The sequence below is a fragment of the Rutilus rutilus genome (assembly GCF_951802725.1).
Source record: "Rutilus rutilus genome assembly, chromosome: 1".
Classification (NCBI taxonomy): domain Eukaryota; kingdom Metazoa; phylum Chordata; class Actinopteri; order Cypriniformes; family Leuciscidae; genus Rutilus; species Rutilus rutilus.
In genome coordinates, this window is record NC_140209.1 from 49,483,683 (window position 1) to 49,499,338 (window position 15,656).

At 38.5% G+C, this 15,656-nt stretch overlaps 1 protein-coding gene across 1 annotated transcript in view; it reads left to right on the forward strand.

The window, feature by feature from the left end:
* The window catches only part of crhr1 (corticotropin releasing hormone receptor 1), a 159,063-nt gene that overhangs the window by 106,311 nt on the left and 37,096 nt on the right, over positions 1-15,656 (forward strand). Inside the window, exon 6 of the mRNA XM_084420431.1 lies at positions 8,562-8,668. Within this exon, the coding sequence (XP_084276557.1) occupies positions 8,562-8,668 (107 nt within the window). The remainder of the gene's footprint in view (positions 1-8,561; positions 8,669-15,656) is intronic.

Below are 15,656 nucleotides of genomic sequence, written 5' to 3' on the forward strand. Positions count from 1 at the left end.
TCAGAATATCAAGTAAAGCAGGGTTACCAGGGCTTTGGTATCTTAGCCTAAAAGCACAGTGGTACTCAGAGGAACGGCAGTCTTTAAATCTTTTTTTTTTAGCCTTTCTGCCCTAAGACAGAGTCCCCAGTGACCCGCCTGGCATTTGGGTCTGGCACTGCAGGGCAAATGGAAGTGGAGTATGTCCTTGCTCAAGAATATTTTAAATGTGGCCATCAGAAGAGCTAAATGAATGATTGTACTTCGATTGTCATTTGGCTTATTGTAGATGTAAATGCTTTCCAGCTCCCCCCTACTCTTCTGTAATTGTGTCTGACTATTGCGGTCTTTGAAGAGTACTTCAAGACGCAAGCTGTTGCCTGGTCACCCTCAGCAAACTGTTGTTGCAAAGTCTTTGGCATCACTTGGCAACTATTTGAGAATCATGTTTTAGCAGGATGAAGAAAAAAAAAAAGATTTAAAACAGAATTAACACTGATGATAATGCCATTCACATTCAAATTAAATTAGAATCAGAAACAGAAGGCAGTGAAGCTCACAGAGAGAGACCGTCTGCTCTCAGGAAAGCAGCAGAGTTTATCAAGTCAGATTTGTTCAAAATCAGCATATGATTTGCAAAAGCGACTTTCACAGAACACATCTCCTTGTCAATTAACAAAACTCACTTTACCATGAGAAAATATATTAAGCCAGTTGTTCAGCATTAGCTGCACCATAAGGCCAAGTATATTACTATGCATTGTGGGTGCAAAGTGGACGTTAAATTACTTTGTGAAATCCAGTGAAAATGTATACCAGGAGTGTCAGTTTACGCCATTAATTTAGTACAAACAATTATTAAAAACTTCTGAAGCTACTTTTTGAAATTTCTATTCAGCGAGTTAACTTTTTGCCACAATAATGCATCATTTACAGGCTTTTATCGGCAAATATTGATATGTGATTATTTGCAATTAATGTATTCAGCATATTATATAATGTAATCTTTTAATCAATTGACAGCCCAGTAAAAACAGCTGAAACCTATTTTCAGAAACATTCTGAAAGAATCTGACTTGACATTTAATAAATGGGGCTTGTTTGTGTTAAAGTATGTTTTTAGCACCGCCATCCATTATAGTTTAGTGTTGATCCGTGAGCTGTGTGCTGTAGAAGCAAACCACAGCGGGAGGTATTCATTCATGTCTCTTGATGCAAATTGAGAGTGCATTAAAATAAACACAGCAGTGTTTCTTGATAAAATAAAAACAAGTTAAACCCGAGGTAATGATGGCTTTTTAGCAGGTGATGATGCCTTTAAAAAAAAAAAAAAAAAAACTATTTTGTTTGGATTTGAAAACAATTAAAACAAATAAAAAGCTATTGCAATTATCCTCTCTAGTGATATTTATGTGATGCATCATGCACACAATTCTGCATGCAAGCCAACTGGCACAAGGTGCAGCTGGGACATGTGACAGATCCTAGGTAGTCTAAAACCACCCACTTACCTACTGTATCACACACAAAATACCAGGCAGACGTACGTTAGCTGCCCGCTATCTGTGCCATCTGTTTCCTGCGGGATTGTTGATTTAATAATTAATAAGTTCGCTCGCATTATGCGAACATGTGGTGACTCCTTGGTGCTCACAGTTTAGGCAAATGTGGAAATGGAGCCAGCAGGGGAGGCTGCACTTGCGTGCGTTTCGTCCTGGGGGATGTACACGGCCAGGCAGGTTGAAAATCTACAATCGCTCCACTCAAGGCTGAAAAGAAAAGACTGAGAAATGCTGCAGTGTGGCAGCTGTCATGGAATTCAAGCAGAATGGACTGGTTTGCATAAATATTTTTATAATTATGTCCATAATGTTTACTTTTGACAGTAGATCCATTATAAAATTCCACATTTTAAATACAGATTTTCAATATTTATTGTATGAAAATGAATTACATATTTCTTTACCCAAATTTTCAACACACCAAACCCCCCCCACCCCACAATTTTTTTTTTTTTATCTCGAACATGGTAGATGATGATGATGATGAAGTTTTATTTTATTTTATTAACATTAATGACAGAGACAACAGTAGGCTGCTGTCACTTTAAGACTGAATGCACGGCCCGAATATACTGACACACATCCGGTTTCTTTCTCAACTGTTCACTTATGACATAACCGAGAGAATAGTTGTCAAGACGGGTATTTTGACATAATTTTGTGTGTATGTGTCCATTCAAGTGCAAGTAAATGCGAAAGAGGAATCAGTTTGGTGTTTGAGCGCTGTCTGAAACGCACCTCCCTCTCTTTCTCTCTGCGTGTGAGGCTGTGTGCACAGTTTATGCAAAAAGCATGAAACTATTATTTATTTACGTGCATTTAAGATAATAACATGCTGTGTATAAAGTTAGACGTTGTCAAACAAAGGAGCCGGACATTTTATTCCAAAAATGTTTAAAAAAAATTATTTCCACCACAAAATGGATGGTAGAAATAGCCTTTGTTCATGATTGTTCAGGTGGGAAAAAAATTACAGAATATGTAAGCTGATTGTCACTGTTAGTAGACAAATTATATAAACGAGTGGGTTTGAAATGTTAATGGCGTATTTATTTTTATCCACCGGACTAAAGTGCCCATAGTTGAAGAAACATCCAGTAATTGTCAGTCTGTTATGACATGGTACATTTTGATTTAATATTCAGGGAACCAGTCCTTCTGCCACTTTTGACGGTCACCATTATTCAAAATTTAAAGGAATTTATTACTAGAATAGTTTATTGCTCATCTGTTTTTCAAGTATCAAAAACTGAAGATAGCCAAGATCTTTTAGTTCAAGTTGCTTTATTGCCATGACATTTGGAATATAGTACTGCCAAAGCATTTTTCAGATGCAAACGTTTTTCTTTAATAATAACATTTTTATCAGGCTCCTATGTATAGGTTTCTAACTAACCGACATGGGCTGAGGCTGGGATTTAGTGAGTTTGACGTGAAAGTATTTGATGAATGTATACTATGTGCGGAGAGCATTCACTCAATATTATTATCTAATTTTCGACATAGGTGGCTTTTAGAGGCTTTTGTATCGGAGGTCTTCATATGTAAATACAGAATAAAATTACACCACCAAAGTAATATTAGGGGGAAAACAAAACCGAAGAGGAACAGTAGATAATATAAAAGCGACAGATAATACCTCTATTCTAATATTAATTATAAATTACAATGATTATTACAATTATATGCTATAAAGAATATAGAATGCAAAGTATAGCAAACAAATACAATGGATTTTGTATGGAGTGCAAGGTACTGTATATACATATTTTTCAGCTTGTTTGGCTGCTATGTCATCCTCTCCGAGTCATTTAGGGTAAAGAATGTTGTGTCTTCCCCTCTAACAGATTCAAGACATATTTTTTGAAAACTAAGTTTGGAATAGCCAGAGATGGTCTGGGGATTGATTTAAGCAGTAAAAAGTAATTTACCTATGAGGGAAAAATATACAAACTGAATCACAGAAGCAGCACATAGCAATCCAGTGTCTCAGAAATAATATGATCTCAATTTGAAACACTAAAGGAATCACCACAGGCAGAGTGCAACAAGTTAATGAAGGCTAGTGACCGGTTCAGGCTCATGTCTAAAGATGCTCTTAATCCAATTGCACAATTTAATCATTACCTTCAGATGTTCAATGAGCCACAAGATTTTGAGGTCTTTCATCTAAAGTTTAGCTTTTTTATTTGATTTGATCACAGATTGCCATTATTACTAAAGAAATCATATTTCCCATAATAAAATCCAATTTCCATTCCCCCACCTCTCCCGCCCTCTTTATTGATAAAAAAACAAACAAAAAACAGAACAAATGTTGTGTGTTTTTTAATGAAATGCTCCCTGTAGCAGGAAGGACATCATAGGGGACGATATTATATTTGATGGTGCTAAACCTCAATGAGCAATTGCCCTCAAACCACCGGGTTATGAGACAGAAACATGCAGAAGATCAGTGGAGTGGAACAATAGCTGATTTGTTTCCTGTGGACTGTGTAAGTTATACCTGCTGGTTTGAGAAGTTACACTCTTAAAAATAAAGGTTCCAAAAGGGGGTTTCCGCAGATATAAGAATCATTTTGCATTACAAAACCATTTCAGTGTACAGTTCTTAAAACAATGACTCTTAGTGTGAAGTACATTAATAATTTTAAAGTGGCCCTATTATGCTTTTTTTTTTTTTGGGATGTTGCCTTTCGTGTGTGTTTTAGCTGTTTGTGAATGTAAAAGATCTGCAAAGTTTCAAAGATCAAAATGCATGATAAAAGGAGATATTGTCTCACAAAAGAAAGAACAGATTCTGAACTGCCTGAAACAAGTCCAGTCTTACTTTTTCCACAAACCTACGTAGGTTTGTATCAAATATGCATTATGCCAGCCAATGGTCTCCATTGGCTGCCAGCAAACAATGTCTACTTTGACCCTCCCTCAAATAATGTAGTTGTTGGTGAGGCCTTAAAAGTTTGGTTCGACATCTTGAGAAGACGCTGTTTTCTGCGGTGCGAAAGCAAATCCACTGTGCATGCACGTCCAAGAGATGAGGACTCAGGCTCGAATTGATACGGTAAAAAACAAAGTAACATGTGACAAAAGAAAACATACTGAAAGTCCATGAACAAAACTGAACTGAACGTGACAGTAATGCCATTCAGGCATGTTTAAGTGTCCTAAAATTCTTGTTAGTCTCACCGTATGCGCTTTTTCCCAGAGGAAATGTTGACATGTCCAGCTAATAGTTGAATTTCCTGTGGATTTTGTACTGGAAATGTTTTCAAAAGCGAATTTATTTTCAGAAATTTGACACTATTTTAAATATTACTGATGAAGTTTCCGTCTGCTTTGTAGTCATTTATAGACAGAAGTTAAAGAGCCAAGACATCTCTAAAAGACTGTTTCTTCTTTTTAACTGCCTAAAGTATTTTTCAGGCTGCATTGGTGCTAAGATTGCTAAACCCCCATGCTCCCCCCAACACAAGAAAGCACTCTACAGAGGAAAGTGCAACAAGAGGGCATCGACAATGTGTCTTCCATTGCCTACAAGCTCCCTGCGGGGTCTGTAAGAGATAGGGTGCTAATGCAAGAATGTAGTCTGCCCCTTCCCAGCTTGCATCCACAGAGAACGCCCCACTTTTAGGAAGCATTTCACGTATTTAGTGAAGTATAAATTTTTCCAAAAGCCTGCAAGAGACTTTGTATTATAAAAACACAAAATGACAGTAAAATTCTGAATGTGAGTGCAGGCGCTCCCATAGGCTCATGGCCTGTGAATCCATCTGGCTATAGACGACTCGTAGTCTAGCCTGGAGACAGCAGCATCCCGAGGGGGAAAATCTTGCGCTGTACTGGTGAGCATGCCACGGGTGTGTTGGTGCGCCGAGCCTCCTCTTAAAATAGGGCAAGCTTGATACAATGCAGGGATCAGGAGAGGCTGCTTTGAAAAGCCCTTCTCTCAGGATTTAGTTAAAAGAAGTGGCATCAGACGGGGAGAGTGTGAACCCCTACTAATGCCCAAATCATTGAAAACGTGGAGGGTTCTTAAAGTCCTTTAGTCTGACAGTTGAAAGGGAAAGTTTAAAGGTAGAGCGTGTAATTTCAGAACAGCACCCAACAGAATCGTAATGTTTTCGTTTGAACAGCCTGAATGGGATGTAATGTCATTGGCTCATTTCAGAATGTACAGGTATTATATATATATATATATATATATATATATATATATATATATATATATATATATATATATATATATATATATATATATATATATATATATATGCAGCACTAAATTTATATATTTATATATTATTTTTTAAATAATATTTTCACAATTTTAAAAAATAATACTTTTAGTCAGCGTAAATGCATTAAAGGGGACCATGGCAACTCTAGCCATTTCTTCGCTGACTTTCACTTTTCTTGTTGCGTGTTTTCTCAACCGAGCTCCCCCTACAGCTGTGGGCTGTATATTTTACAACACTGTAGTAAAAAAACATCTCACTTGCGGCACCCTCCTCCCCCTTCTACCGCTGCTCATGTGCATTTGTTATTATGGGAGCCGGCCAACTTTATCGTGTGGAGCTATGTCTACCGAGGTGGGTAATACATCATACACAGTATCATATGGCGTGTGTGTTTATGTTGAATTGCCGTAAAGCAGTTCGTGTTTCTCGCTCGCTTCTCACGACACTTCCTATTTCCAACTTACCGGGACATTAGTCCCCATGTTGCAAGGTTGGTTTTCTGCCGGGGAAAGTCACTATTCTCACCAGAACAGGTTAACCATCCAAATGATTTCTAAACGGATTTATTAAGTTGAAATAGTTGCCAAATTCCCCTTTAAATTGATCATAAGTGACAGTAAAGACATTTATAATATTACAAAAAAATTATATTTCAAATAAATGCTGTTCTTTTGAGCTTTCAATTTATCAAAGTATCTGGAAAAAAAGGCATCACAGGCTCAAAAAAATACAACAAACAAAACATTGCAACTGTTTTTAATATTGATCATTAGATTTTTTTTTTTACCTCAATTAACATATTGGAATGATTGAGGGATCATGTGACACTGAAGACTGAAGTATGGCATATATTGAAATAGTTTTACTGCATATTTAATCAAATAAATGCAGCTTTGGTGAGCTTAAAATTGTTGAAAATATAGCAGAAATATATAAAAAATGATACCAAACCCCAAATTTTAAATGGTATTTGTGCAAATGTGAATCCGTTATTTTTAAATGGTTAGTCCGCCCCAAAATGAAAATGTTGTCATCATTTACTCAGCCTTATGGCATTCCAAACCTGTCTTCTTTTATTTAGAACAGACAAGAATACAATTATAATTTTTATTTTTTTTGTGGTGGGTGGGGTGGGTGTCCACTGTTGTTGACCCCATTGACTTACATTGTATGGCCAAAACAGTGGCAAACACTCTTCAAAGTATCTTTGTTTGTGCTTTTGTATGAAGGTGTTGGAACATGAGGATAAGTAAATTGAGATTGAGATTTTTTTGGGATGTAAACTATCCCTTTAAATTGTTATCAGATGTTTTTACACACACAAGCCTTTTAAAATTGATCATAGTGCTTTTTAGATGATGCATGCTTTGGCAGACATCTGGGTGACGTATTTATGCATTAAAAGTAATGTATAAAAAAGTAATATTTTTAATGCCTCTTTGGGGGACTGCTATGTTATGTTGAGCAAAAATATGTATTCATTGTTCTCCAAATTCTCTAAAGTATTACCTCATCCCTAAAGCAATAAGCACATCCGCTCTTGCTGTTTCTGATTGATTTGCCGTCTGAGCAATGTCTTCTGGGTTAAATTGTGCTAGCTGGCTAGTTCATGAGCCTTATAGATTTCGTAGGCACTTGATTCCAGAATTGCCTTTCCTCCACCTGCTTGGACAGTCTGGTCCTCTGGTCTCAGTGGTCCGCCGGGTCTGCAGTGACCGGTGGGGGTTTGCATCACAGGCCTGTCCTGTGACGACCACAGGAATTCAGCGACAGATTTTTGCACCAGGAGGACACAGTCAGGGGCAAGAGAAAGGAAAGGTGCTGGGCCCATGATGGAAAAGCACGTGATGCCTATATGCTCACACACACTAACCTGAGTGTTACGTGATCAACATATGCTTCCTGGAATCATTTGGCCAGGCTTTTGATATGATTTTGTCCAAAAACATAACATGTTAGGATAAACTTAGGCATAGGCATAAACTTCAGCTTCAGCTGTTGTGCTATAAGCAAGCAATCCATTTGACTGAGCCAAAGCTAATCGCTTAATTAAAGGAATTATGTCAGGTTGGCAATCATCATGATAGTGGAAACCATGAACATCTGCCTCACTCATCACAGAGCAAACTATTCATAAGAGTTGGAAACAGTTGCTGGTTAGATGCTGTTATCATTAGTGTCAAGCAGAGCGGTGGAATGTGATGTGCAAGGCCATTGATTATGGATTAGGTTAAGGGTCAGTCTGTGTGATGTTAAGTTATTTAATGCGTATTTTATCAATAATGCCACTGAGGGATTCAAGTCTAATGTGGCAGCACCAGATAAGCATAAAAATCTAGAAAATTTTAAGATTAAAGGATTGTAAAGGCATTCAATCCAATCAGTATGATAAAGGACTACTGGGAGTGCAATATCTTAATATAACAAATACAAATGCAAACTTTTTTTAATATGACAACCAGTTTTATTTTAATAGTTCAAACAAGAAAATGGATGCTGCTTTGGTTATTGACTAAGGATCATTTTCAATACCTTCCAACTGAATTTTAAAATATTATTTGTCAGTGGTCTTGACACTGGCAGAGTTCCTGAGTCCTCATATGTTTGTTTTTTATGCCGCCAAGTTTTTTATTTTTTTATTTTTTCTGTCCCTGTAATGCCCCAAAAAGCTTTTAGGAGTTATTCCATGTTGGGATTTAGATGTCAGATATCTACAGGACATCAGTCTCTAATCTTCCTAATGTGTTCTGTGTGTGTCTGTCCCTTTGTGATCTTTTAGAAGAAGAGCAAGCTGCATTACCACATTGCAGTCATCATAAACTACCTGGGACACTGCATCTCTCTGGGAGCCCTGCTGGTCGCCTTCATCCTCTTTATGAGACTCAGGTGGGTAAGTGCCTCGGCTGTGAGGGGTTTTCAAGAGCTGAGTGAGTGGAATTGAACATCTGTATTAGCCACACCGGTGGACTTGCATGAGAGATAATCATGTATGAGCTGCTGCTGCTGCTGCTGCTACTACGTTGGAAAGTGAGTGGACAAAGGGATATCAGGACAGTAAAGGATTTAGTTTCTTACCTTAGGGGGGAATTTCATTGCACAGATCCTTTATTACTCAGGAGTCTTAATGGAGTCCTTGGTTATGTTTCATTTAAAGGTGAACATGTAAATGGAATTGCAGAAATAAGGTTTCAAAGAGGCTTCCCCATCTGCCATTGGATAATCATATAAATCACAGCATTCTCCTTCAATGGCAGCTTCAGATATAAATCGTAGGTTCTGTAGATGCAAATAATCCCAAATATCCCAATATCCCCACGAATGATCCCTTTTCTGGACAGCTCTGCTAATGTGTCCAGTGTCCTTTGCTTGGATCAACTTTAAATCAGTTTAACTAAGAGGGACATGGGCCCAGCCCCAAACACAAATATAGGCTGTCTTCTTGTCACATCTCTTCAGTACATCAATTGATTTTCCAGCTGCTGACCGAAACTATACATCAGGTGGCCAACTGAATGACAGGGAACAGAGAATTATATATTCCTCTGTGAGATCACAGGCGGCAAGCCCTTCTTGGACTCTGAGTTTCTGAGGTCCAAGGACAACCTTGTATAGGTTATCTCTCACTTGTCAAGGCACCTGAGAAATCGATATGCCATGGGTCAGCGGAGTGCTCCCCGGCAATGAGATTTCAGACTGATGGTGTAGAAATGAAGATCCCTTACCAGGATATCAAGGGCATCCACACTCCTCTTCATCTTGGGTTATTCCATTCCGGAAGCATCATTGAGCTGGCTCTCATTATATTATACTCAATCAAACTGAGAGACTTGTTTTCTGTGGGATCGTGTCCAAGGCTTAATTAGCCTGGATCAATGTCGTGGCAAACTGGATGTGAGGAGGAGGGTCATCACATATTTCAGCATTCCCACACACTCTTTGGTGTTAGTGCCACAGATTGGGCCAAATGGACAGATGAAATATCCATGCTGTTTAGGATTATTTAGACTAGATTATCTCAGACTTAATCTGCCTTGATTAATCCGGGGAAGATATTCTGGCATCTTTCCCTGGATTTCTAATCAAAATCACGCTAGGAGTCAGCTTATACGCAGTTTTACTGGATGCTGCTTTTCAAAACAATGTGCCCTACTGATTACCCTCTGCCTGTCTTGCTAATGTTCCAAAGTCAGTGTGCCATGGATGGATTGAGGCTGGGTGCAAGTGTACAGAGGTTGTGAAGTTGCAGTTTGGCTGAATTGGGTCCTCTAGCAGGGGAAACTGTGTAATGAAATACACGGTGAACAGATGTTCAGGTTAAACTCCAAGCATTCTTGTGCTCAGACCTTCCAGCCATGCTGTGTCTGCCCACAAGGACAGAAGGACAGGAGTATTAAATTGGCTTATTAATGTTTTTGCACAGTAAGGGTTCCAGGATTTGGCAGTGTTTTTAGGACACCCTCAATGAATCATAAATATTAATTTAATAAAATGTTATTTATATACATTAATTATAAATGTTGGCTCAAGTGCTCTGTGTTTGGTTTATTTAAAGAGGTCCCAAATGTGAAGACCCTGAAAGATCAACTGTGTGAAACTGCATTATTTTATTTTGGTAGCATTAATATTTAAACAGCAGCATCAATATGGGATGTTGTATATCATACTGTGATTGCAATATTTGTCAAATTATCAAAATAAAAACAAACCATTCAGCTGTAGTGTTTAGACAAGATCCAGTCAGGCAATCAAAATGAAGTACTCACTGAGCTAATGGACCTTACCCTCATTAAATGAACTAGCAACTTTATTTAGTTAAGAACTATATATTTAGGACTTACTGTATTAGGTAAATACAGTTGCAATGTTTGGTGCCTTACTGCATAAGGGCAGAAAATAAGACTTATAATCTGCATATTAGATAATGGCATCCTATCTAAATGTTAACATGCCGATACTGACAGTAGCAAGAGGGAATTGACTACACTCTCACTAAGATGACAAAACACTGTAACCTCAAAGGTTATATTAGGAATGGCCTGTGTATACCACACCAGTGCTCACCTGTCAGCGGAGTTTACCCCGGCTCCTCCGTCATTCGCAGGATGAGTGGTGCTGGGTAAAAAACAGCGGGCATCAAAGTATGAAAGGAGAGCAAAGCTGCTGTGGCATAATGACAAGCTGCAGTTGGCAGCTAGCTGTTTTCATCCTGTTTCTTGACAAAAGGCTAGACTTGGAGGACCTTCCTGTCCTGTGTGACACAAAAACCTTCTTACATGTGCCCTGAGGGCAGAGACAGGAGGGAATTCAGTGAAGCACTTTGACAGTAAACACACCATAGCATTTCTCTGCATATAATGCCTCAAAATAAACCAAATAAATGCAAGTTGAAAATAGAGGCGGCTTTCATAATCTTTACCCCACAGGGGAAGTGTTTATATATATATATATATATATAATACTTTTCTTGGGAAAGTAGTACATATAGTTTTTCTTTGAAAACTGCATAGTGGCTTTGATTATGTGTGTCTAACTAAATTGAATAATGCTTCATTATTTCAAACAATCAAAGCTTTCATTTAAAACAAAAACAAAACAAAGCAATTGTGCTTGTTACTTTCTCTAACTAGAATAGCATGAGTCCTGTTAAAATTTGCTGAAGAACTGTCCATTAGATGTCCTCTGGCAAACACAAATGTATTGATAAAAATGACGACATAGCACATTGTTAAAACTGCCCCATTAGTAGTATAAACTTTTTAACAGTTTTCTGGTGTAAATGTTCATAAAGATAAAGCCTATTTGGACAGGTCTAGTTTTCCCTAAGGGTCATGTAAATTTGTGTTTCACAAATCCATTTTGTGTTATTAATCCTGTCAGAATCTAACATGATGGTGCGTTCCCATCCTCAGTTAAAATAATGGAATAATTATGGTCCTCTGAGAACTGTAATCCTGTCTGGATAGGAAGGTCTGTGATTGTGGTATATTATTTATTTCACAAAGCTTTTCCTCATTTGTTTTGACCTTTGTCGAATACTATGAGCTAAAATTGTTTTCCTGCCTGCTGCTCCTTCAATATGGACATTTTTGCCAACTTTCTGGGTTTAATAATAGTTGGTAATACTGTTGGCTTCCCATCTGAACATTACATACATATAAACATACACACATATATGCCTACGCATATATATACGCATCAATCTATATGTATAGATAAGCATCAAAAGTGAAAGTAAAGGCATTTAGAAAGTTACAAAAGATTTCTATTACAAATAAACGCTCTTAAATAAATGTTCTCTTAAACTTTCTATTCACCAAAGAATCCTGAAAAATGTGACACTGAAGACTGGAGCAATGATGCTGAAAATACAGCTTTTCCATCCAGCTTTTTATAATATGTTCAAATAGAAAAGTTATTTTAAGTGGTAATAATATTTCACAATATTACAGTGTTTACTGTATTTTTGAGCAAACAAATGGAGCCCTGGAGAGCATGAGAGACTTTTTACAAAAACATTATAAAATGTTACCGACCCCAAACTTTTGAACAGTACTGTACTCCCATTTGAATAGTGCTTTAGCGATGTGATAGCCTCCCGTTAACCTCTTAAATGCGAGTGATTTTTCTCACTCCTGAAACATTCAGAAGAAAACTTATTCTTACTTTAAGCAGCACTAGATAAGGAGGACCTCTGCTCTTCTATTTCCGTACAAGCTTACGCAATGAGGGTCAGCAGGGGGATAGAGTCAGCAGACCTCAGAGCACATGGCCGCTGTATGAGGCGATGGCACTTCGCCAGCACCCCCACTATTCTGTGCGAGTGGACAGACAGGTCGCTCTTACTGGGCCCCAGCACGGGATGTTACCAGTACATCTGCACACCATTTGTGCTCAAGGACGCTCTAGGGTGCTCGTTCCTCTAGTGCCGCAGGCCCTGCGCAAAGCGGCCATGGCTTGTTAGCACTGACCCCCTGCAGAGCGGCCTGAAATGCTTTGGCTCCCTGAAAGTTTATAGTTTTTGTTTATGGCTTAAAATTGCATCACTCTGTGCTTTTGCCTGTGACCCGCCTCAGTATTAGCCGCAGAGGATCTGATTGTGGAGCCCGACTGATAGCAAACGCTCTGAGCGGGCGAATATTCTTGAAAGGACACATCTTAACCGGAAAAGGCCTGGGGCAGTGGATCAATAGGAAGCGAGTGATGAGGGGGAGGACTTGAATAGACAGCTGTGATAATGCACTCCTATTAGTGCAGGCAGTGGGAATACTAATAACCAAAACACATGCAGTCGTGAGCAGGCGCCGGAAGATTGCGAGACCTTTACTGAGACTCAGAAGTAAGAGGCGTGTGAAAGGAAGAGATGCTTAAAAAAGCATGGAGATTGAATGAGTGGGGATTACAATGTTTTAAGGAGTGATTTTTGCACTTAGGCGAAACCAAACTGAATTGAAATGAATCAACAGTGAACTGACTCGAACTGAATAACGACACTTTTGTCTTCTGTAGGGCTGCTTATTTCTGAATTGAACTCGTTTCATAATTGATGAACTTTACACAGTTATTGAACTGAACTGAATCAACAATGAAATTAAGCTGAATAATGACACTGTTGTCTTCGAAGAACGTCTCGGGTTACGACTGTAACCCTTGTTCCCTGAGTCTGCGTCGTATGCCTCGTATGACGACACTTTGGGGAACGCCCTCAGCATGTAAGCGTCTGACACTAGTCCAATCTTGATTGGCGCTGCTTCATGACGTGTATATATATAGATTTATTCAATTTAAATAAATTCAGAAATGTATTATTTCTTTGGATATTGAATATTAACGTTATTAAACTGCAGGTTAGGTCATATTGCAGTTCATATCTACAGCCATAGAGGTAGAAATTCTATTTCAATCATAATGGTAATAGTTTGTTTCATGAACGTTACAGCAGGCACACTCCCAGGTTTCCACTGGGGAGAACTTATGGCCACTTGTCACCAGCACTGCCAGCTTGTCACCACCACGAGTGCCCCCCCTTACCCCCACCCTCAGCTGCAATGGTGATGGTTGGCAACATGAGCACTCGTGCCCTGTGTGTGATCTGAGTGTGGATTGAGCAATTAGAGATTTGCTGACCTCCATCTTTGAGGTATTGCAAACAAATTGTTAAGGAGACCATTTTAGTCCTTAGGGGTTGTACTGGTATGAAAGGAGTTAATGCATTATTAACCTAATTATTACAATTCTTCCTCAAATCTGATTAGCCTGTGAAAATGTTTTGTTCATACAAGACATGAACATTCCTTTAAAATACCAAGATTAAAATCTGCTTCATTTCTGTGCGTGTGTGTGTGTGTGTGTGTGTGTGTGTGTGTGTGTGTGTGTGTGTGTGTGTGTGTGTGTGTGTGTGTGTGTGTGTGTGTGTGTGTGTGTGTGTGTGTGTGTGTGTGTGTGTGTGTGTGTGTGTGTGTGTGTGTGTGTGTGTGTGTGTGTGTGTGTGTGTGTGTGTGTGTGTGTGTGTGTGTGTGTGTGGCATAATGGACAGCTTAAGAAGTGGATTTTGTTCTAATAAGTGCCAGCCAATTAGAATGAGAAGAGATTTTAAGGCACTCACTCTAATTATTAGCTGCTTAAAATAATTATACGCTCATGTCTGGTTTATAAATCAATCACAATTTTCTCATCCTCTTTTGCTCAGTCAGTTAAACTTTACTTTTGACAACCAATATTAGTACTAACAGTGAGAAGGCTTTGACACATGTTATTAAGACACTCTAGGGGGGGAAAAGTGTAATTAGTCTCCACTTTGTCAAGGTGAAATCTGTGAGCTGTCATGGCAAAAAATAGTGCTCTGATTAACTGCTTGGGTGGTAATTGGAGAAGGCTTGTGTTCCTGGCCCATGATCCATGTCCTCACATATGGAACCCTTGGAGTTTAAAACACTGGCTGTTTATTTATATAAAGAATACTCATACACCTATCCCAGTAAGCCACGTTATTTATGAACATCATCAAAATGATTTTTGTACACAAACCATTAAGCTAGCTTCTTTTTATCAATAGGAAGTACAACTTTATTATGTGGATTTACTAAGAATAACAAAGAAATAGGGCATTAATACTAATTATCTTATTAATTAGTTTGCTTGATATTTTTTCTTGACCATCCAGTCACATAACAACATTTAAAATATTGGAGAGGCTAGCAATAGCAGGCTAGCTTTGAAACCATAAATTGTTTCTGAATGAAGAGCAAAATCCAGCATCTATTAGTTGTTTCTTTTTTCCTAATCTTACATCCCGAACCTCATCATCTTTTCTTGTTTGTGCTCATCGATCCAGAAGAAACTGCTTCCTTTATATCTATTATAACACGGTTTCCGCTTAGATCAGGAATGGATTTTCCAGTGCTTGATGTTTAATGATGAATAATTTAGGTGTTTCACACAGCTGCTCATTCCAAATGTGTTGCACACAAATACGCTATCAAATAGAGGTTCATGTCCAGATGATGTAGGCTGGATTGGTATTGCATGTGTGGCCTTTTCCTGCGTGGCTCACAGGGATTTAGAGGCTTGTTTGGAGCACAGGGGGATGGGAAACAGGGTCAGTCACACTCCAGTAGAGCCACAGTGGACATCCATGTGCACGTCTACTGGAAGGTCATTGGAAGATAAGAGTCACTTGCAAAAAACGTCACTGAGCTTCAGGGAGTTGGTCTGATAATAAATAGTTCACACAAAAAGGACAATTATGTCATCATTTACTCATTTACAATGTTGTTTCAGACCTTTGTGGTGTTATTTTTTTCCCCCGCTTGGATTACAAACGGTGAGTCTTTACACAGCTCTTTGACATACAACACGATAGTCAGTTCATTCTCCA